Genomic DNA, 24134 nt, shown 5'->3' on the forward strand with positions numbered 1-24134 from the left:
CATTGGCTTATCTGTTGACACAAGCCCACCTAAGGAAGGAAAATACAATGCTAGATCTCGAGAGGACTAGAATATAAAAAAAGATGTAATGCTGAGCTTTTATAAGGCACTGGTCAGACCACATTTGGAGTATTGTGAGCAGTTTTGGGCCCCATGTCGGAGGATGTGCTGGCGTTGGAGAGGATGCAGAGGTTTACGAGAATGATCCCAGGAAAGATTGGGTTAACATAGGAGTGTTTGATGGCACTGGGCCTGTATTTGCTGGAGTTAGAAGGATGAGGGGAAAGAAATCTCATTGAAACTTACCGAATAGTGAAAGCCATGAGTAAATGTGGAGAGGATATTTCCACTAGGGGGAGATTCTAGGACCAGAGGCCATAGCCTTGGAATAAAAGGGCGCACCTTTAGAAAGATGAGGAATTTCTTTAGTCAGAGCCACAGAAAAGGTTGTTGAGGCCAAGTCAATGGATATTTTTAAGGCAGAGAGTGACAGATTTTTGATTAGAATGGGTGTCAGGGGTTATGGGGAGAAGGCAGGAGATTGGGGTTGAGAAGGAAAGATAGATCACCCTTGATTAAATGGCGGAGTAGACTTGATGGGCCACATGGCCAAATTCTGCACATGGAGCAAGCATATCAGTGTTAAAACAACTAAATCAGCCAAGTGCAGATTTCTGTGTGCACCTTTCTGCCTGCAGTGCAACTTGACTAAAATGCTACCAATACTAACTCAGCTCCTTTACTCTCCCAGCCCTCGATTACCCATCACAGCTATAAAGACTTACACTTTTTCAGCAGATAAGGTAAGCCTATGGATATAGTACATTTATTCTCGTCCAATAATATCAAAAAACACAGCATCTGTTGAGAGCGTGAGCCAAAAACCTTAAAACTATGGCCTTCTATTCCTTCCATGAGCTAACATGGTGTCTCTTTCTCTCCCCTGGGTGACAGTGGTGCAGCGGTAGAGTCCAAGTTCTTGGTTGCCCCGTCACTTTAATTCTCCACCCTACACCACTCCCATTTTAATCTGTGTTTGGCCTCCAATGCTGTTACAGCAAGGCCCAATGCAAGCTTGATAACACATTCTTTGTCCAGGCCTACACACCAGCCTTTCTAACTATATTACATCGTCTTTTAGGTAACAGAAAACTGGAAGCGAGGTGGCAGTTTCTTTACTCTCTTTCCCATTTCTGACAGATCTGGAATTTGGTTTCCCTTTCTACAGATGCTGCCTGTCCCGCTGAATGTTTTCAGCATTATGGTTTTATTCAATTGTATTCATGATCATATGTCATAGGACCAGTTAGGCCATTTGGCCCATTGAGACTACTCCACCATTCAATCATGGCTCATCTATCTTACTCTCTTGACCCCATTCTTCGACCTTCTCCACGTAACTGTTAATATCCTGACTACTGGTGATCAACTCTTCTTGATTAGGCTCTGGCGAGTTTTTCTTCCCAATGGACAACAAATGCTCCTTCTCCCTTGTTGCAGTCACTAACTGCAGTGCCTTCCTGTTGCTCTAGTCAAGACCTGGCCAGTAATTTATATTGCTGCAGCACTCAATGAACCCTCTGCTGCAGAAGTTAGTCACTCACTGTACACGGACAAACAGCAATTAGTATGAACAAAAGGCAAATTATCCAAGGTTCAATTTAGTTAATTCCAAACAAAGTACCTAACTGGGAAGCAATTTACAAACCAAATTTTAATGCTTGAATTTGACTGACAGAAAGAACCAAGTAAAATCCATACCTGACTGCAAAGATAAGGTGTAGTCATATTACAAAGATCTGCAAGTTTCGGTGGAGAATTCAAGCCATATGAAAATGGTTTTCCCCAAATGCATAAACAATACTACAATTCACAAAATGATCTCAATAGGAGAGCTTTATTAGACTTAGTTCCTTATTAAACATTACCAAGGAGCTAATATCATAAACCTTTGCATCTGGTTTCATGGCAGATTGACCAACGGGAGAGGGGAACACCTGCTCAGCTAATGGCTTCTTCTTTGTACTCAAAATTTATACTGCAAAGTAATTCTGCATTAGTGGTTGGTAACGCTTTGTTGAATTAAGAAATACAGACAATAGCACCTTTTAGAATGCCCAAAGCCCTTTGCAATCAATGAAGAGTCACTGTTGTAATGTGGGGAATGCAAGAGCAGGGTCAGACAAACAGATCTGATAAAAATATAATGTTTCTAACCATAAAAAGACACAAAGTGCTGGAATAACTCAGCAGGTCAGGCAGAATCTATGGAGACACCCGAAACGTCACCTATCCATGTTCTCCAGAGATGCTGCTTGACCTACTGAGTTACTCCAACACTTTGTCATTTTTTTGTAAATCTGCATTTGCAGTTCCTTAAATAGTCACAAAGCCCTGCCCCATGAAGCCAACTTCAGTGAAGGATGAAATCTGAAAGAACAAATAGACATAGAAAAACAGATGATGGCAGAAGTAGAAAGAATTCTGCAGATTAGATAACAATGTATGAAACAGTTACAGTGCAGCAAGATACAACATTTGAGCTTGCTCTGTTAGTCAGAGATCTGGCAGGTTACATAACAATGCAGAAACCAGGAACTGCAGATGCAGGTTAATACACAAAAGGGTACAAAGTGCTGGAGTAACTCAGCGGGTCGGACAGCATCTTTGGAGAAAATGGATAGGTGAAGTTTCGGGTCAGAACAGATGCTGCCTGACCCGCTGAGTTACTTCAGCATTTTGTGTCTATCTTTGGTTAAAAAAATCTGCAGTCCTTTATTTCTCTATGTTTCTAACCATGCTGGTGTTCCAGGGAACCCCGGTTGAGGAACGCTGTCCTAGACGGTCTGTTGTAGACATCTGCAGCAGTCTAGGAGCAGCTCATGACAATAGCTCACCACCACCTTCTCCAGGAACACAGGGATGGGAAACAAACACCATGGAGTCATAGTGACAGCGTGGAAACAGGCCCTTCGGCACAACTTGCCCACACCGGCCAACATGTCCCAGCTACACAGGTTTTGCCAATGGAACCTATACTCCAGGAGAGAAAAATAAAAAGGTTCTTTCCTCCCACAAAGGAGAAGAATAGCACCTCAAGAAAGCAGCAGGTTGTAATGTAGATAAGAAAACACCAAGGTCAGAATTCAAGCCCGACAAAAAGTGACAATAAGAATGAGAAGTAAACAGGAAATAAAATAAAAACAGAATAATGCAAGTAATAGCTTTTTTAACCATCATTAATTCCACATGTTAATCACATTGGGTACCTTCACAAAATTAGCGAAATCTTGTAATGACAAAATGAAACGGTTTAAAGATTTGTATGTCGCATTTCAAAGCCAACAATATGTCATGAACATAATTCTTTCATACCAAATTCTCAAGCAATATAGCCTCATAAGGGCTAGCGAGACGTCACAAACACTTCCAGTGAGATTAGTGTGCCTACTGTCACCAATATTAAGGCTGCAATATGCTAGTTAAAATATATTAGCTGCTTGTAATTGAAGTGTATTAATTAAACAGTTGACTTGTAGCCTACATGTCACAATTGTTGAACAGATCCCACTAACAACATTTTAGATCTAATGTTCTGCTGTATATTTACAAAGTTAAAATTAAACCAACAGTGATATAAGTGTTATTAAAGTGATGGATTAGCCTGTGTTTTTGCCTTTATTTAAAATGATTGTTTGGTTTGTGATACAGGCATGTTCTAGGTAGCAGAATAAAAAAAACATCCTGCAGATCGCAGTTGAGGTATCTAGTCAGTGGTGCAGATAAGCATTGCTAAAGGCAGGGCAATTTGGAGGATTGAATGAGAATTGAATGAGTTGAATGAGAAAATTGAGAGAGAATGTATAACTACCCTGAGAGAATGGGGCTCCAGCAGATCACTGGCATGTCATGTTCATCCTCCTTGTGTAATGGCGTGGTCACAGAACCAAAGCCTAGAACTCTGCACAGTATCTCCGCTGCACCAATTTAACACCAGTGCTACCCACATGGAAAGGCCGAGTGAAGAACTGGGCTGGCCATCTGGCCAGTAATCTACCACTAAAAGACATGCATTTTATCTCCAACTACCCATTTATTCCCCCTTTCTTCAAGGTGTTGACACATGCTGTGGAGTGTAGTCAAGTTAATTATGACTAAAGTGATTATTCTTTATCCATGATTGCAGACAGTCCATGACGATAGGCTAATCAAGGAAGAGAGGGTAGCACAGCCAAAATGTAATAAAACTGAGCTGCAGCAGCTGATTTATACCGAAGATAGATACAAAATGTTGGAGTAACTTAGCGGGTCACGCAGCATCTCTGAAGAACATTGATAGCTGCTCTTCTTCAGACTGAGGAAAGGTCCCGCCCGGAAACGTCGCCTATCCATTTTCTCCCAAGATGCTGCCTGACCCACTGAGTTACTCTAGCATTTTGTGTCTATCTTTTTGCAACTCAGCCTAACCTGTTTTCCCATTGGAAACAGCGCAGCAGAAAGCGCAAGCCAAATGCCCCCCACTGCCAACCTGACAAGAGATTTGCAAACTGAAGAAATCTGAATTCAAAATCTGCCATGTTCAGCTCTACATAATTTGACTAGAAGCTGCTCTTGCCAGGGGAATGATCATACAACAAGGCAGAGTTTAACAACTTTCTGAGATGGCGCTAGGCCTGCTCTCCTCTAATCTTATGGTACAAACAGAGCTTCTAAACTAATGTTCTACTCGCTGTCTCTAAATGTAATTGTGTAACAAGTGGTACAGCTTCACAAGTGTTAAAGATGCAAGACTTCTTGTCATCTGGGTGATGCATGCTGCCGAAATTATTTAATTTTTGCACATAATCAATGCAATCCTTTCTCTGTTTTACCATATGGTTTTCCAAACGCTCTACATTTTAGTTTAAGGAACAGATATTAATTCAGTAATTAACTCAATAATTTGCTCCCTGGAATATCATCACACATCCATTGCCCCACAATTGCCTCCTTCCCTCAATAACTTAAATAAGATTAGCAATGTGCCATGTTAGAATGAAATGAGATAACCACATTGAGGCAGTATATTTTCAACGTCATAGCCCAAGATTTTGATGGCAAAATTGATATTCTGCAATATATTGCTATGTTAACATTGGTACAATTCTTGCACAAAATGGCAGTCAAAATATAAAATCAGTGTTCAATCTAGTCCTATGCATAAATGAATACATGGAATAAGACGCTCCAGTCTTTAGTGATGTACTCGTAACTAAAAGGCAATGACAACTAAAAATCACGCCCCTTACCCAGTACATGATTGGGGCTTTGTAAAGTGGCTAAGAACACCTTTCCCTTTCATGGAAATAGTTGCAGTTCAAATTTTGGTGCCCATTCCAATGCACTGTTGACCACTGCATAAGCTGCTGCCCCCAGTGCTACAGTCAGGCCCATCACCGCCAGCTTTATCAACCTCCTGGTCCTCGTTATTGCCACAATAGTACTCGTTGTGGGTGCTGGCTGCACTTGGTCTTTAAATCGCCTTCGAAGCACCGTATCGGGATGTTGCTGAGCCGACACCAGTTCAAAGTCTTTGAAGGTCGAAGCGGCAGTGCTGTGGAAGTAGACAGGAACAAATCCTTAATTATACAAAAACCCATGCAGCATAAAAGTCAACCTATTCAATAAGAAGACAAAGTCAACGTAACAAATAATTCTTGTTTAAAATTAATCGGGGGGGGGTGGGGGTGGGGGGGGGGGGGGGGGGGGGGAGGGGGCAGACAGGTGCAACAAGGCCTCCTGATCTTTGTTGCTCTCCAAAGCTAATACTAGAAATAGCTGGGCGTATTTCACATACACTAATGAGAGGCAAGCAACCAACATTCACCAAAACTCACGTGACCATAAAGCATGTGAAGCTTTGGAAAACAAATAACATTCTTGAAAACTAGCTAATACCCACAGGGAAGAAGAGAAAACAAGGATAAAAGGAAATTCATAGAGATCTTAAATATGTACGTTTTGTAAAATGCATTTCATGCTTCATAAGCAGGTATGCTACCTTGCATATCACAATGGGACCAGGGCAATAGAACTCCCTTAAAAATAATTAAACTCAAAAATTATTCTAATTTTTCAGAATTCATCAAGACTGCCATTAGTTAAATAACTTGTCCTATTTGAATCCGGCAGCTATTTCTTTGTTATTCTGTAAAATAATGATTCTTAAAAGCATTTTAGCATGCAAATTGTTCACGGGTCTGTTCATTTTACATATTCAGCACCCAATTTGTTACATTTACAGAAATCAACAGCATACACAGGGATACACCGAAACAGGAAAAATAAAACAAAATATGGCAAGGGGAATACAACGCTCTTCGGAAAGAATAACTCCCATTTACTGCAGTAATACTTAGGCAATGTAATGCCGTGATTAAATTAGAAACTGCTCCAAAATGGCACGAACAATTGCCTCAGTAATCTGATGGTATTTTTCTACTGGTTGAGCACTAATGGTTTGTAGTCCTGGTCCTTGGCTACAGCTACAAAAATACTACCTAGCCAGAAACACCAAAATAATTGGCTCCCTTAGACCATGAACTTCTTCAAGCAATGAAGTACTGCAAACTGATCAGATCCCATCCTCCACACTGTATAACATTCCCATCCTAGAATGGGAATTAGCAGGCAACTGAATCATCCTATCACCAAGTAGGGAGTGGTCCTGAGCTACTATCTACCTCATTGGAGGCCCAGGGCTGCCAAGGTAGCGTAGTGACCGGGGGGGGGAGAGGTCCCCCCCCCACACCCACCTCAATGCGTGAGAGTTGGCAGCCCTGGAGACCCTTTGATTTAAGTATCTGTATTCTGTGGACTGCTTGATTGTAATCATATACAGTCTTTCCACTAATAGATACAAAAAGCTGGAGTAACTCAGTGGGTCGAACACCATCTCTGGAGAAAAGGAATAGGAGACGTTTCAGGTTGAAGAAGGGTCTTGACCCAAAACGTCACCTAATCCTTTTCTCCAGAGATGCTGTCAGACCCGCTGAATTTTTGTGTCTGTCTACGGTTTAAACCAGCATCTGCAGTTCCTTCCTACACATAGTCTTTCTGCTGATTAGTTAGCAAGCAGCAAAAAGCTTTTCACTGTACCTCAGCACAGGTGACAATAAACTAAATTAATAACTGTACAGCAGCAAATCTGACAAAGCTCTTGCCTCAGAATGGCCAGGAAACTGCAAATGCCTTACAGTTTATGGTAGCACTGGCAATCAACAATACTGATAGACAGTGGCAGACTGGGTCTAAAAATATTGGTTGCCAGGAGACAAAGGGGGCCCACCCACAACTACAATGCTATCATTTAACAGTGGCCCACTTGCCATCACTTCATCAGGGGCCCACTTGCCATCGGGCAAGCTGACACCCTGGCCAGTCCGCCACTGCTGATAGATACTTTTATAACCTGCAGATAGCCAGCTGATCAAGACATTGAAGTGATTAGTAACACACTGCTGATTGGTTAAACAGCTTCTGCAGTTTCTTGATATACACTCAGGCTCCTGTGATCTCTCAAAAAGCCTCAAATGTTAATATTTCTTGTGTTTGTAGAGCATCAGCATCTCCCGATGCTATGACCTGTGGTAAACCTGCTGCCTCAGAGCGCCAGAGACCCAGGTATGATCCAGGCCTTGGGTGCTGTCTGTAACCGCATAGGTTTCTTCTGGGTTTCTACCACATCCCAAAGACGAGTGGGTTTGTAGCTCAAATGGCCTCTGTAAATTGGCCCTGGTGTGTAAGGAGTGGATGTGAAAGTGGGATAATATAGAACTAGTGTGAATCAATGGGTGTGAATAGTTCGAACGATGGTTTGGGTTGACTTGGTGGAGCAGCTTTTCTGTGCTGTATCTTTAAACTGAAAACAAACTTGATACTTATTTATTTCCCTGGTACTTGTGGGACCCTGCTGTGCAAATTGGCTGCCATGTTACTTTGTAACACAGACATCACGACAAACTACTCCTCTGGCTGTAAATCTGTACTTCGGTGAAAGTTGCTTCATAAATGCAGGTCCTTTCTTTCCCTTGCATAAATAATACAATGCAGTAACCCAAGTGAGTCTACACATTTTCCTTTAGCACATGACAGTTTCCTGATCAATTTGTAAATGGCAGCACACCAACATTCCTAGCACCTTGTATTTGGCATCCATTCAGCAAGGGCACAAGGTCAGGAGTAGAAATAGTATCTCATTTATGTCTTTAAAATATTGCAGCATTGCTTTTTATCGTTGCTATATTAAGTTACTGAAGACAATCAGCATAAATCAGTTAAGTAAAGCTTAAATATTATGCTATTCTCTGCAACCTCATGCAGTCACAAGAAACCTTAAAATGAAAAACAGTTAGTCCCGATGTAGGGTTCAGCTCAAAGCTTCAACTATCCATTTGCCTTGACTAATGCCAAATGGTTCAATGGTTCTTTATTGGCAGGTATACACAGTAGTGAAATTCTTTTGCACAACCACAAATGCACAGTCGCCACAATTTTGTCATTGTTTAAAAAAGAAAAAAACCTAGAAAACACAAACAGTCCAAAGTGCAAAGTCCTGTCCACGTGTTGGAAGTACTGGAACGCCCTGATCCAGGTAAGCTCAACCGGATGTGCCCCTCCTCCGCCGACCGCCTGTGTCTGACCCTGAAGGCATTGGTGGCAATACCCAGATCCCTCTACTACCAGCCAAACTCCTTGCGTCCGTCACAGACAGCGGCTCCCTCCTCGACTCTCCGGTCTTCGGCCTCTGAGTTTCCCCAGCATGTGGCTGTTGGGTCTTCGTTTCAGCGGCGGACGAGCTTTTATTGTTGTTGTTGGACCTTTAGCTTAGCGATACAGCGTGGAAACAGGCCCTTCGGCCCACCGAGTCTGCGCCGACCAGCGATCCCCGCACATTAACACTATCCTACACACACTAGAGACAATTTACACATACACCTAGCCAATTAACCTACAGACCTGCACGTCTTTGGAGTGTGTGAGGAAACCGAAGATCTCGGAGAAAGCCCATGCGGTCATGGAGAGAACGTACAAACAGACAGCACCCGTAGTCGGGATCAAACCCGGGTCTCCGGCGCTGCAAGCGCTGTAAGGCAGCAACTCTACTGCTGCGCCACGATGTTGCCCTGCCGGACCTGTCCTTGTTCCTTGTTCTCAGCACTCATCGTCCAGTCCATCCTCATTCTTAGCTGTCACTTCAGCCACCAAGCTTGGCCTCGTTCTTGGCAGATGCCGTCCGAGTCTGTTCTTGATCGTCTCCGCGCCAGCACGGCTGCGCCTGTCCCTCTGACCCACTGAGTTCCTCAAGCATTTTTTTTTAAAATTGCATTTGCAATCTCATGTGCCTATGCTGTGTAACCCATTTTATTGCATGCTTGCAAAATACTGATCCTACTCACTTCCCTTACCATATCTGGTCATTTTGTAAACTCAGAAATTTGTGACAAAGGAAGCCATGAAGGCCCTTTGCATCGTGCAGGTTATTCCCCTACTCTTGGCTCATTGTTCACTGATACGGTACCACGTAAGCTCACCCACCATTCTCAAAAAGAAACTCCCTCAACTTCCCCCTAATCCTTTTACAATTATCTTCATTAAAAAAGGGTCAAGTTATTAGCCTCTCTTAAGGGAAGCAAGTCCTTCCTACCATCTCCTAATTTTATGCATCTGGATGAAACAGATTACTTGGAAAGAATCTGACCTGAGCCTAGCTAATTTCTGCTCATAGCTAATGTTTTCCTTTCCTGGCAATGTCCTACTAAAAATTCTCTGCCACTCTAATGCCATGATAACCTTTGTGCATTAAATTGAGCAGAGCTGCACGGCTGAAAAATATTTTGTTCAATTTAAGCATTATCTTCCTGATCTTGTATTCTAAAATCTTGAACAAGACGCACTAAGACAGTCTTCTTAATCATGTGCCACAGTAACCCATTGCTTGTCCCTTCTCTGGTTTGTCCCCTTAAAAGTATCACTTCTCCGGATTACATCCCATTTGCCCGATCTTGCCTACGTGGCCAGCCCCTTGGCAGCGTCCTGATGTCCACAGCTTTCTGCTGCACACCACAAGCCACATTATCGTAAACACTGCCCATTTCATATTCCTTGCTCTTGTATACAAATCAATGACATATCACTGGCACAGCATCCTACTGAACAGTAAAAAGTAATCTTCCAGTTTCTATGACATTAATCTTTGTGGCCCATGACTGAGCCAATTTTGGATCCAACTTGCCACCCATGATCTTATATCAGGCTGGCCCTGTTAAAAGTCACGTTAAAATCAGACCACATTCATTCTACTTAACAAATCCGCATTCTGACTGCACTTAATTAAATCTCCAATTATTTAAATTATGGTTTATGCTCTGCGTCAATTTCTTTTCATAATTTGCCAAGGATTAGTTACGTTTCCTCTGTCTATTGCCAATAATGGTACCACATTAGCAATGCTCCAGTCCACTAGCATCATGCCAACAAAGAGTGAGGATCAAGAAATAATGGTCAGAACCTTCGCTATTCCTTGTCAATGACCTGGGATACATTTTATCCAGATGCGCTCAATTATTTAAATTTGAAGATGACCAAGCACATTAAAAATTCCTCTTACATGATATCCAGCATTTAAATTCCTCCTCAATTAAAATGTATTCTGCTCCGCTATGAAGAAAGGCGAGCATTATATCAGAATCTAACTTGCACCATGTGTCCCTCTCACACAGGCTACCCTTCTTAACTTCAAACACCTTCATCCCATGTTATTTATCTACTTATGAAACACATTTGGAATTTCTGCAATTCTACTTACACAGTTCTGCTGGCCCATTTAAATTTTTTAAATCTTGAACGGGTGCCTTTACATCCGGCAGCATGACTTTCAAATGTCTTCTTCAATCACAAAATGTAGAACAAATTCTTAGGTACTAGTAGCAAAGCATAGTAAAACACAGGAACTAGGAAATTATTTGAGTATGTCTATCAAATTATTTGAGTATGTCTATCTTACTATCAAAACATTTTTGATAGTAAGATAGCAAGAACAAAGCCACCAACTGTTCTAAATGGAATTCAGTAATAAACCTTTTTCTGACTGGATGGGTTGTAGAAGAACAGAATCTGGCTAGATCCCAACATTAATGAATGGTTAAGTCTCAGTGTCCAATGAACTGTCCTTCTAACTCAATAGTCCTTTATTTGGTTGGATTCAGCTGAAACTCCTAAAATCTAATACATCAATTTCTTACTCCAAGGCTACCAGCCCAACTGTACAACCTTGCATTACTTTTCTTCACTTAAACACTCCCTTGGTTATTTGCAGTTAGTCAGTCCTGACCATGAATTTAATGTCCATCCATAAGTTAGAATATAGAACAAGACAACACAGGCTCTTTGGCCTACAACATCTGTGCCTAACATGATGCCAAGTTAAAATGATCTCACCTGCCCGTATATAATCCATACCCTTCTATTGCCTACACTTCCACATGCCCATCTAAAAGGCTCTTACAGGCCACTATCAGATCATGCCTCCACCACTACCCCAGGCAATGTGTTTCAAGCCCCTACTGTAAAAATAAATAGCCCCACGCATCTCCATTAAACCATCTCATTTTATAGTTATGCCCACTACTGTTGAACATCTCCACCTTGGGAAAAGGTTGTGTAAATTTACGCTCGGGGAGATTAGTCTATTTATGCCACAGTTTCGCAGTGGTAGAGTTTCTACTTACAGCACCAGAGACCCGAGTTTGATCCTGACTACGGGTGTCGGCTGAACAGAGTTTGCATGTTCTCCCTGTGACCAAGTATTCCAGTACATTCCCACATCCCAAAGATGTGCAGGTTTGTACGTTAATTGGCCTCTGTGAATTGTCTCTAGGATGTAGGATAGAACTAGCGTACTGGTAATCACTACTCGGCATGGATTCGGTGGGCCGAAGGGCTTGTTTCCACTAAAGATGGTAATGAGTGCTTCACAAGTTGCTGCCGTCATTGTGGCCACTCCATACCTTCTTGACATGAAAATAAACTAGTTCTTTCATGACCAGTAGAATCAAATCCTGGAATATCTTATCTAATGAGGGATAGTCATGTCTAATAAATTGCTATATTGTCAGATAGGTGACAGTACTCGAACAGCTTGGCTAAAGACACAAGTACCTCCTAAGCACAAGCCTTTCAGACTACAGCTGAGAGGTTGCTATTGCCAGGACTGTCATTGTACTGCACCCAGCAGTTTCTGCATACCACACATGGAATGAATTGAATTAGCTGAACACTGGCTTCTGTGAGAGCGGGGACATTCAACACTTCAGGAAGAAGACATGGTGAAAAATATATAAACCACAAGTAGGCCATTTGACTTAAATTGAATGAGAAAAGTAATATCAATTGAATCACGCAATCATGGCTCTACACGGGCCATTTGGAGCACCATGCTTGTGCCAGTTGTTTGAAAAGGTTATTCAATTGGTCCGCTTCCCTGCCTTTTCCCTATTGCCCTGCAAAATGTTCTAAACATTCATCAATTTTCCATTTGAAAGTTATTACTGAATCAATTTGCAACATGCAGTCAACCCGTGGATTCCAGGGTGTAATAATTAGCAAAGGAAATAAATTCCTATCTTCCACATTGTTCTTTTGTTAACTAATTTAAGTCTATCCCTACTGATTATTGATTCACCTGCTAGCTTAAACTATGTCCTAAAATACTTTATAATTTTGAATACCTTCAAAATAGCATTTACCCACATGCTTCCAAAACTTTCCCCAGCATAACAGGGCTGCCAACATTGGGTGAGAGTTGAGAGTGAGAACTTGCGAGGGAGCGTTGCGACGGGGGGGGGTGGGGGGGGGGTGGAGGATGGTGTTCAGGTTTTTGGGTTACGGCCCGTGTGCCGTAGGTTGCCGAACCCCGTCCTAGATGTTTGGCCTCATTGTGGTCCTCCCCATGTTTTACAACCGATTCACCTGGTTAGTTTTATCTCCGGCTGCTTCATGTTGTTCTTTCCAAGAAAGAAGAGAAGAGAAGAGATGCGACGTCACTCACAGTCGCCAACTGACGCGCTTCCACAGACCGCACAGATCGTTGTGATATGGCGCAGAAAGACAAACTGTGCAGGGACTGAAGGCAGCATGAGAATTCTGTCATCAGTGTGAGAATTGGCTGAAATGCGTGACTCTCACGCTCAAAGGGAGACACACACACAGGGAGACACACACACACACAGGGAGACACACACACACACACAGGGAGACACACACAGGGAGACACACACACACAGGGAGACACACACACACAGGGAGACACACACACAGGGAGACACACACACACAGGGAGAGACACACACACAGGGAGAGACACACACACAGGGAGAGACACACACACAGGGAGACACACACACAGGGAGACACACACACACAGACATGCACACACACAGGGAGACACACACACACAGAGGGAGACACACACACACAGGGAGACACACACACACACATACAGGGAGGCACACACACACACACACACACAGGGAGACACACACACACACAGGGAGACACACAGACATGCACACACACACACGGAGACACACAGACATGCACACACACGTAGGGAGACACACAGACATGCACACACACACACACACAGGGAGACGCACACACACACAGGGAGACACATACGCAAAGGGAGACACACACACGGAGACACACACACACACAGACACGCACATAGGGAGACACACACACACAGGGAGACACACACCTTTCCTTCCCCCACTCAATCCTCCCCCTCCCTCCCTCTCTTTCCTCCCCTCCCTCTTTCCTCCCTCCTCCCTCTTCCCCCCCTCCCTCTTTTTCCTCACGCTTCCTCTTTCTCCTTCCCTTCCTTCATCCCCTTTCTACATTCCCTCCCCTGTCTCTCTTTGCCTCCATCCCTCCCTTTTTTTCTTTCTCTCTCTCTCTCTTTCTCCCCTCCCACTCGTTCCCCGGCCGCCCAATGGGGAGTCTGGCGGGCAAGGTGTAGCGTGGATTGGCGGCGCTGGCGCTGCCGTGTGGGTTGAAGGGCAGGAGGGAGGGAGGGAGCGAGGTTGCCGCGGTAGCCGGAAGCGCAGCGCTCACAGACGGCTCACAAAAGCGCTGGCGCCCGCTGCCCGGGACCGACGCGCTTCCCCAATCCGTGCAGATCGCTGTCATGCGGCGCAAACTTGAGACAAACTGTGCAGGGACTGAAGACAGACTGTCAGCGTGAGAATTCTGTCTTCAGCGTGAGAATTGGCTGAAATGTGCGAGTGTCACGCTCAAAGCGCGAGAGTTGGCAGCCCTGAGCATAACCATCTCTAATCAAGACATCAAATCTGGTGTCTCCAATCTCTCACTATGACTGAAGTCTCACATCCTTGCCACAGTCCACAAAATCACTTCACCTGCTGCTAATTTTCTCTATCAAAACAACAGAAGTCCACATGCTTCCTGACTGATATTTCCCCAATAGAATTGAGGTAGTCGCTTAGAGGTTACTAAATAATCATGCGCAGAAAAAAAGACTGAAGTGAAGTGGACATCACCAAGTTGCTTAAATTTACATGCAAAAATATTATGCTTTCATTTGTTCTGTGCTACCCTCCAATTTAAATAAAACTGTAACAAACATCCAAACTGAAAAATGTTTCATTAATTAAAAAACTCTTACCTTTAGCTTTCCCTGTCTTAATTTGCTGTTAAAACGTAAAGACTGCTGTATTTCTGCCTGTCATTTATTTCGATCATATAAAGCACCAGGTAAACAGTAAAGCACTTTGGTTAGGTTATAGCCTATAGCTCCTCGATCTCACTTTTGCTTCAGATTGGATCTTTACAGCAAAGCCAGAGTTCAGAATCTAATTTGTATCATCTGAATATGACAGAGTGGACAATGCATGAAGTTGGTGACAAATTGCCTTGATGCTGTAGCCAGCCCGCTGTTCTGTCCTATTGTGGTACGATACTGAAACGGAAATACCCCTCCTTTACAAAGATTTCATTTTGCAAAATAACATATCCATACTTGCTTATCAACTGCAAGCGTAAAAATATTTACTGGGGAATTTAGGATCAAACTACACTGGGGTGCTTTCTGCTTGTGAACATAACCTGCAAGGAAAAGAAGACATCAATAAAGGCTCAACGTTGAATATTAACTGCACTATCCATTATAATGCTATACACACAAAATGAATTTATCTTCATAGATATCTTTCTGCCAGACAATGAAATTACTTTGCTATTTGGTCTCTGCTGGCCATAAGATAAATGAAAGAAGGACAGCTATATTCGATTTACACCATTAGTTAATGTTGAACAATTGGCCATCACTGGTAAAGCCAGCATTTATTTCTCTCGAGAAGGTAGTGGTGGGCTGTCTTTTTGAATCACTTCACCCTTTCTGATGTAGGTACACCCACAGCATATGTGATGGAATACCAGGGCCAGTAACACCATAGAAACACCAGGATGGCATGCAACTTGGAGGGGACCAGGTCCTGTTTGGTGGTAGAGATGTTCTCAGAGTAACTGCAATGCTTTTGGTAGATGGGATATACTGTGGGTAGCCATTGTGTGTCAGTGGTGGCGGGAATGAATGCTTAGGGTAATTGATGAGTTGCCAATCAAGCAGGTTGCTTTGTTCTAAGAGGAGTTGAGCTACACTCATTCAGACAAGTAGAAGGCAGTTTATCATATGCCTGACCTGCTCTTATAGTACTTTTGTAGCTGTTCCAGCCAAGCTTCCAGTTAAAGTCGATTCCCAAGAATGTTACTCAATGGGTCAGCTAAAATCAGCAGTGTTAGCATCAAAGCTCCAATTGTAGCTCCTTTTGTTACAAACAAAATCTTGATTTCTTTCTCATGAAGTGTTGTTTCTGTGCTGTACAACTCTATTGCTTTTGATTTGTTGGGTCAAATGACTCTTTTGTCATATGACTATGATAATAGACACAAGATAAATATTCAGTGTCTCAACAGAGAAGATTTGCAAACAAGTGATTACTTTACTGACATTCCTTACACACATATTAACTAAAAACAAGAATAGACCTCTCCCCACTAATGACATCCTTGGGATTACCATTGATCAGAAACTCAACTGGCTCAGCCACATAAACATGACGGCTACAGAGCAGATCAGACATTGGGTATCCTATGGCAAATGTCTAACCTCGACACCCCACACCTTTTAAACCATTACAAGGTGCAGAACTCTTCACTTACCAAAAAAACTCAACACCATCCAGAATAACTCCATCAACCATTCTACAAATTCATTCTTTCAACCACCAATTCACAATGGCTGCAGTGCAAACCATCTACAAAAGACAATTATTCATCTCGCAACTCTAACTGCATTTCCCAAATTCTCGATCCATGCCAATGTTACCTGCTATACCATGAGCCATTTGCTGTAACAAGTTTTTAAACAGCATTATTAAACAAATTCTAGAAGTCTAAGTATAGTCTATATACCGGCTCCTCTCTATCCACAGCTGGATAGATCCTCTACATTACATTACATGCCAGTTTTAACTAACCATGTCAACGCAAGGAATGACACAGAAATCTTCCCTTGAAATCCTCTAATCTTTATATGTTAGTTAGGAATCATTTCATGGTCTACAAGGGATTACAACAGTGATAATGAAAACTTCTGTAATTCATCAAATGGTCTGCCTCATCTTGAACTATTTTCATTTGACCAAGTTGACTAACCTACAATTAATTAACCTCAGGTAGCTATCGCAACTCCCATTTACAAATGGGTTTCTTATCTTACTATAGAATTTTACAGGGATGTTTTTAGATTGACTTGGAATTTTGTTTCTTATTCTTGTGATTTACAAAATTAAAAATAATAAAATACATCTAATGCTTTTTGAGTATGTGAATCTTGATCATTAAAATGCATCGAGATTTCCCCATCTCTACACAGGGTGGCGACACTGATATACAGATCATGAAGGTTCAATAGACAATAGGTGCAGGAGTAGGCCATTCGGCCCTTCGAGCCAGCACCGCCATTCAATGTGATCATGGCTGATCATCCATAATCAGGTTCCAAGTTCGTCTGTCCATCTTTTGGCAACAGAAGAGAAAAGGAAACTAAGTTGAGATTCCCGAAAATACTGCTCATGGGACACATACAAATAGCCTCATTCAAGAGCAGAGGGGGAAAACAATCCAAAGAGGCAGCAACTATTTCATACATATTCAACAAAACCATAGGAAGACCATTAACAGATAATCTGACATTGAGGCACACTCAAAAATGCAATAATGATGGGCAAGAAAAATTCTTTAGAGAGAAATAATGACCACCTAAATTTTGATGCGGACTGATAAAATCCATTCACTGCAAGGATCAAGACAACTGAATATGGGTGGTGAGATACAATATCCCATTACTGAGATAATTTAGTTTCCCTGATGCTTCCTTGGCCTTTAGCCATCCTTTTCACTTTTCTCATGATATATCAAGAGATTAATGTCAAAGTCAAAGGGCACACAAGCTACGGTCTTCTCTCAAAATGCTCCCTCCCATTCTCGTGAAAATAATTTTTAACAATGCCTTCCTTAAGTGGGTTTGACTAGGCAATAAGACTTCCTTGGTAAAGGGGACGAACTATGGAGTCAACTGCACAATGTCTCTCATCCATCACCATCTTATTCAGCTGGATAACAAACAGAAAGAACAATAGCAAAACCCTACACTGCTGTCAGAAATATCACATAATCCAAAACTGAAGACAGTCACATAAGCACTCCTTGTAACTCACAGCACGATATCATGTCCTTGGAGGGAATTGTTTAAAAGTGTACACTGTCATTGATGATTTTCACCAGAGAGCAAGCATTTCGAGAGACAAGATAGCATATGGGTGCTTGCCTTGAATTGAGAAGTTTGTAGAAGTGGCAATGATTAAAGATGCTGAATCTTATACAAAGACCTTTTTCCAGCAGCAAATCAAAGTAGGTAGCTTCTCTTTGAAGTTCATCCTTTAAATTGCTCTGTCTGGTTGGTTCTTTTGTCGACTGTCTACAGAACAGACGCTTTCCTACAACCGTCAAGTTCTTCAACCGACCTGCACAACTCTAATTCTACCTTGGCAACAGAACAATATGAACCACTCTTATAATACCAGGGGTGTGTTTCTAATTGTGCTTTGCATTAACATGTTTTTTTTGCAAAGTATTTTTTATTTTCAGTGTCTTGTAGAACCTATATGTAATTTATGTATAATTATTATTTTTCTAATGTGTTGCCCAAGTGTGTGTGCCTATGATGCTGCTGCAAGTATTATACCTGTAGCTCATTGTGCTTGTGCATAGAAACACGATTTACCTTTCCTTCTGGGCAACCTCTCTAGAAAGTTCGGACGGAGGAAACTGGACAAAGAGATCACCAGCACGGCTGATCAGAGTCTCATATGGAAGGTCCTGTGGGATCTGGGACAGCAGATGGTGAACAGCAGCCATGTCACATTCACTCTCCAGGACTTCATGCCCTCGGTACAATACAATCTAGAGGAATAAGAAAAACCCATATGGATGACAGCATTTTATTATCGTCACCAGTACTGAGATATAGTGAAAAACTGTTTTGTGTGCTAGCTAGGAAAATCATACCATATAGAGGTATATAAGATAGAGCAAAAGAGAACATAATATAGCTACAGCTGCAGAGAAAGTGCAGTTAAAAACAAATACAAGGGCCACAGTGAGGTAGACTGGAAGATTGGGAACTCATCCCTAATATAGGAGGTCTACCCAAGGGCTTGATAATAGCAGGCAAGAAGCTTTGCTTGAATGTGGTAGTACGTGCTTTCAGATTTTTGTGTCGTCTACCCAACTAGAAAGGAGGGAAGAGAGAATGTGAGTGGTCTTTGCTACATTGGCTGCTTTCCTGAGGCGGCACAAAGTGAAGATGGAGTTGATGGTGGCGGGGTGGGGGGAGAGACTGGCTTGTGTCATAGTCCAGGCTGCGTTCATAGATTGCACAGGATTTTACATCTAGCCAACCCTTTATATGGCAACCTGACAATAAAAGCAGGTGATAAATCATCAGGAAATATGCCAACAGTTTTACCATTCTATGTTAAGCATTCAATACTTTTGGTATTCACAAATTTAACTGTTCAACTCAAATACTCCCAATTCAGCTGAGATTGAGCAAATTATTTCTCTCTTGTATCTAAACAAATAAGGAAGGAGGGAGAAAAATGCACTTACCACTGCAGCAAAATAGATTGGCATTAGAGGATGACACGCCAGGAAGAAGTCGTATAACCGAACTACGTGCCGGAAATCTGAAAGCACGTGACCAAACCAAGTTATTAGCCAGCTCAAGGCAAAAATAGTACCAACTTCAGCTCTACAAAATAAAAGAGTAGGGAATAGAAAAGTCTTTAGTGCAAGTAAACATAATTTAGAGGTGCTTATCATTAATTTAGGACTTAATATCTTTGTGAGAATATGAAGCTTCTTCCATTTCAAAGATGTTTAAGTGACTATTATCTAAATGGTGGCCGACTAGGAAAAGGGGAGATGCAGCGAGACCTGGGTGTCATGGTACACCAGTCATTGAAAGTAGGCATGCAGGTGCAGCAGGCAGTGAAGAAAGCGAATGGTATGTTAGCTTTCATAGCAAAAGGATTTGAGTATAGGAGCAGGGAGGTTCTACTGCAGTTGTACAGGGTCTTGGTGAGACCACACCTGGAGTATTGCGTACAGTTTTGGTCTCCAAATCTGAGGAAGGACATTATTGCCATAGAGGGAGTGCAGAGAAGGTTCACCAGACTGATTCCTGGGATGTCAGGACTGTCTTATGAAGAAAGACTGGATAGACTTGGTTTATACTCTCTAGAATTTAGGAGATTGAGAGGGGATCTTATAGAAACTTACAAAATTCTTAAGGGGTTGGACAGGTTAGATGCAGGAAGATTGCTCCCGATGTTGGGGAAGTCCAGGACAAGGGGTCACAGCTTAAGGATAAGGGGAAATCCTTTAAAACCGAGATGAGAAGAACTTTTTTCACACAGAGAGTGGTGAATCTCTGGAACTCCCTGCCACAGAGGGTAGTCGAGGCCAGTTCATTGGCTATATTTAAGAGGGAGTTAGATGTGGCCCTTGTGGCTAAGGGGATCAGAGGGTATGGAGAGAAGGCAGGTACGGGATACTGAGTTGGATGATCAGCCATGATCATATTGAATGGCGGTGCAGGCTCGAAGGGCCGAATGGCCTACTCCTGCACCTAATTTCTATGTTTCTATGTTTCTAAGTGATTCTGTAGTGGGCAAAATTGGGCAGTGCTGCCTAAGTAAAACTCATTAATTTCGAAATACAACATTACAAGAAAACAATTATCTTAATTATATGTGCTTCACATATTGTTTTACTTAAATATCGAAAAATGATTGAAGTCCCAGGTTATATTACATTCAAGTTTTCGTTACTTGTGATTGCTAGCAGTTAATACATTTTTCAAAGAAACATTAAGAATCAAAGATTTTATGTTCCTAAAAAACACTGTAGTGAACATCATCTATTCCATCAAATTGTTCTCTATCAATGATAAAACTAAGTTCATTGATATGATCTGTTGATTTCTCTGGCAAATTTACATTGATTGGTATTGAAAGAGCCAATAGCTGGTTACTATGTTTTGGGTCTAAAGGCGAGTATTCAAATTAGAGAACTCCCAATTTAGGTTTGGGTTTATTATTATTACATGTACAGTGAGGCTTTGTTTTGCATCCTATCCAAACAGCTAAGATACATTCAGTTCAAATTCAAGTACAATAGATAGAGCAAAGGGGAATTCTCCCGTTGCCAAGAGCTTTTTATTTTTTTCAAGAACAAGCTTAGCATGTAGGCACAATTTACATGGATGTTGGATTATTGAAAAGATTTGGTCAACTGTACAGTCAATGAAAAGTATATTTGAACAGAGTCTGCCAAATCCACAGCATGTAGGCAAATTAGATTTCATATTTTTGCAACTATTGGCTAGACAGAATCTACATATGGGAAATAAAGCATGGTGAGTCCATATGTCAGATAACATTTGCAGGGGTTCCCCATAGCTTGTAACCATGGTGTAAAGCTGCTGTCCCACTTAGGCGATTTTTTCAGTGACTAGGCTGTCGCCACATGGTCGCGGGGTGATGCCTGTATGGTCATGAGTAGTCTCCTCAAGTCGCCTAAAGAGTCGTAACGTTTGTCTGGTCACCGCTGGATTTTGAATTGTTCAAAACTTTTTGGCGACTGTGGGTTTGACGTAGCTTGTCTTCTCCTGTCGTAGGTTGTTGCCAGGATGACGCAGGTTGGATCAGGTGATGTTGGTTGTCGCCAAGTGCTGACTTTGATGAATTCCATTGGTACCACCTACGTCAACCGGCGACAGGTACCAGCGACTGAATTGTCTTCTGTTGTCGCTGACAGGATCGTTACTTGTCGCGGGTGGACGTAGGTTGACTTTGGTTATCGTAGGTTGTCGCCTGTGTGGTCGTAGGTTGTCGTAGGCGTGGTCCTAGTTGGACGTCCTAATGGGTCGCCGGTTGTCGGTAGCTTGCTGTAGCTTGACGTCGACTCGGTGGTAGGTTGTTGTAGCTTGTCGTAGACATTGTCGTAGGGGGGGTCCAGTCGCCACCTTTTTCGGCGACCTGCTACGACTGTGACAGTCGCCAAAAAAAATGCCTAAGTGGGACAGGCCCTTAATGAATCAAACCACATTCACACACTCACCTTTGCATGAAATCATGGACTTCTGGGTTAACCTTCTCTATTATTGGCATAAGGTAATTTAAAATGTGTTTTGTGTTGTCCATGGTTGGGTCCATAAAATCCCTATAAACAAAAATAGTGCTCAACTTATAATATGGCTAAACATTATTAACTATTAACAAACACATTCGTTTGTTAAAATGACTTATTTTAAAAGAATGCACAAATCATGCACTTGAAGATAAAACTACTACACGTCATTTGACAGATCAAAAGAAGAACTGGGAAAAATCAATTCAAAGATTGGAATCCAACTTGATGGATTTAGATTATTCATATGTATAATCTAAATCCATCGACTTAGATTCCAGTCGTTTAACATTGATTTATCTGGGGGGTTTTTGTGTATAACAATCCATAAATTTTACTTCGGAGTCACGTGAGTGACTACGTGAAGAAGGGCCGTCCGTCTGCGTGCGCGTCATTACGTCTGAACGCAACACGCACGACGGACTGGCAGGCACTGAGTCCTCCCAGGCCGTCGGGATGAGCAGGTAAGGAAAGTTGAATCACTTACCTGCGTTCTTTCGGGCTTGAAGTTTTTTTTTCAGAGCCCAGATGTCGAGGAGAAGGCCCGCGGGGATGTCGGCTGCCGAAGACCGCAGCTTTCCAAATAGCGGGCGACGGTCTTGTTCCCGACATTAGCGCCGACAGCAGAATCGGCAGGAGACTTTGCGCGGGAGCAGGAGCTCCATGGTTGTCCTGCGGGACGTAATGCCACCCGCCAGTCTAAACGAACCCGTTGACTCAGATGAGTCCGGGGAAGAGGGATACCCTCCCTCAACGGAGAGCGTCTGAGGACGACTTCTACCACATGGAGCAACTTATGGAGAAGTTGCTCCAACAATGATCTGCTCCAAGGGAGGGAGCAGTATCAGCACGGCCTACAGCAGTGCCGGTGCCGGGAGCCTCGCTTCCCGACAGTAGCGCCGACAGCAGAATCGGCAGGAGACTTTGCGCGGTAGCAGGAGCTCCATGGTTGTCCTGCGGGACGTAATGCCACCCGCAAGTCTAAACGAACCCGTTGACTCAGTGAGCCCGGGGAAGAGGGATACCCTCCCTCAACGGAGAGCGTCTGAGGACGACTTCTCCCACATGGAGCAACTTATGGAGAAGTTGCTCCAACAATGATCTGCTCCAAAGGAGGGAGCAGTATCAGCACGGCCTACAGCAGTGCCGGTGCCGGGAGCCTCGCACATGGGGCAGCCCAATGTCTTCCCCATTGGAGGGGGAACTACAAGTGGAAGAAACCTTCCCAGGGACAAGCAGAAGAAAGGAAGTAAGTAAGTAAGTAAGTTTTACTTATATTGCACTGTTTAAGTCAACACCAAAATGCTTTACATAAAAGGAATAATAAGCTTCCATACAAACAAACAGAAAATAAGTGCTTCTGCAATCATCCAGGTTCCACTGGGTGCTTCCCTGGATGGAATCTAGCTCTTGACAGCCCGGGTATTATGGAGAACCCGCAGGCAGCAGCACCTGTTTTCAGGGCTGCACAAATGTCTCCTGCTCTGAGGAGAGGTGCATTCATGGTCCATTTCAGTCTGACCAAAGCTATAATCTCATTTAGGTCCACTGGAAGGGCCATGTCAGCACAGGTATCCTCAGGGGCCTGCGGCAGCACCTGTTTTCAGGGCTGCCTACGAACCTCACTCTCAGTAGAGGGGAGTGTGAATGATCAGTAGGTAACTGATCTCGAATTTAAAGTATGAACATACTGAAGCACATGCATATGGCCTCAAGTGCCAGCAGTTGGCAGAATATCCGCATAGGCAACAACACACCCCACACCTCCATAGGGGGAAAGCGGTTCACTGAATCCGGTGGTAGCTTGAAAGCTGGGCACGGAAATACGATCAGAGTCGTCTTTCAAGGCAGACTCAAAATAATGGCCAGAATTGTCCTACAAGGCAGGTTCAGTATGATGAGGTTTTCAGACCAGACCCAAGCAGAGGTCAGGAGAAACATGGAATCCACACTCCTTACCAGTCCTACTCCCAATCAAGGAGAGAAAAGGAATCCGCATCAGGGGCCTTTGGGCTTACCACAAGACCACCAGTAGCCATGGAGGTAGGTGGGTCTGGGTTTACTGAAACATGGGATTGTGGAGCAGTTACATGTTGGTAATTTACTCTTGTGTTCTTGTTCAAAATGACAATAACATGAAATTTCAGAACTGTTTAAAAAAAAAAAAAAACAGATAATAACGTGATAATTTTACTGCACAACATACACAGGTTCCAAGCAGACTTGGAACTCGGACTGGAATTGTCTTCGAGGCAGGC

At 42.8% G+C, this 24134-nt stretch overlaps 1 protein-coding gene across 2 annotated transcripts in view; it reads right to left on the minus strand.

The window, feature by feature from the left end:
- Positions 1-1878: 1878 nt before the first annotated feature.
- tbc1d20 (TBC1 domain family member 20) overlaps positions 1879-24134 on the minus strand; it is a 38848-nt gene continuing 16592 nt past the window's right edge. For both annotated transcript variants that reach the window (XM_033041786.1, XM_033041787.1), the window contains exons 5-8: positions 21808-21909; positions 19294-19435; positions 18407-18585; positions 1879-5593 (exon numbers count right to left, since the gene is read on the minus strand). In XM_033041786.1, the coding sequence (XP_032897677.1) occupies positions 5338-5593; positions 18407-18585; positions 19294-19435; positions 21808-21909 (679 nt within the window). In that variant the 3' untranslated portion in view covers positions 1879-5337. The remainder of the gene's footprint in view (positions 5594-18406; positions 18586-19293; positions 19436-21807; positions 21910-24134) is intronic.

Source organism: Amblyraja radiata, chromosome 23 (assembly GCF_010909765.2).
Source record: "Amblyraja radiata isolate CabotCenter1 chromosome 23, sAmbRad1.1.pri, whole genome shotgun sequence".
Lineage (NCBI taxonomy): Eukaryota > Metazoa > Chordata > Chondrichthyes > Rajiformes > Rajidae > Amblyraja > Amblyraja radiata.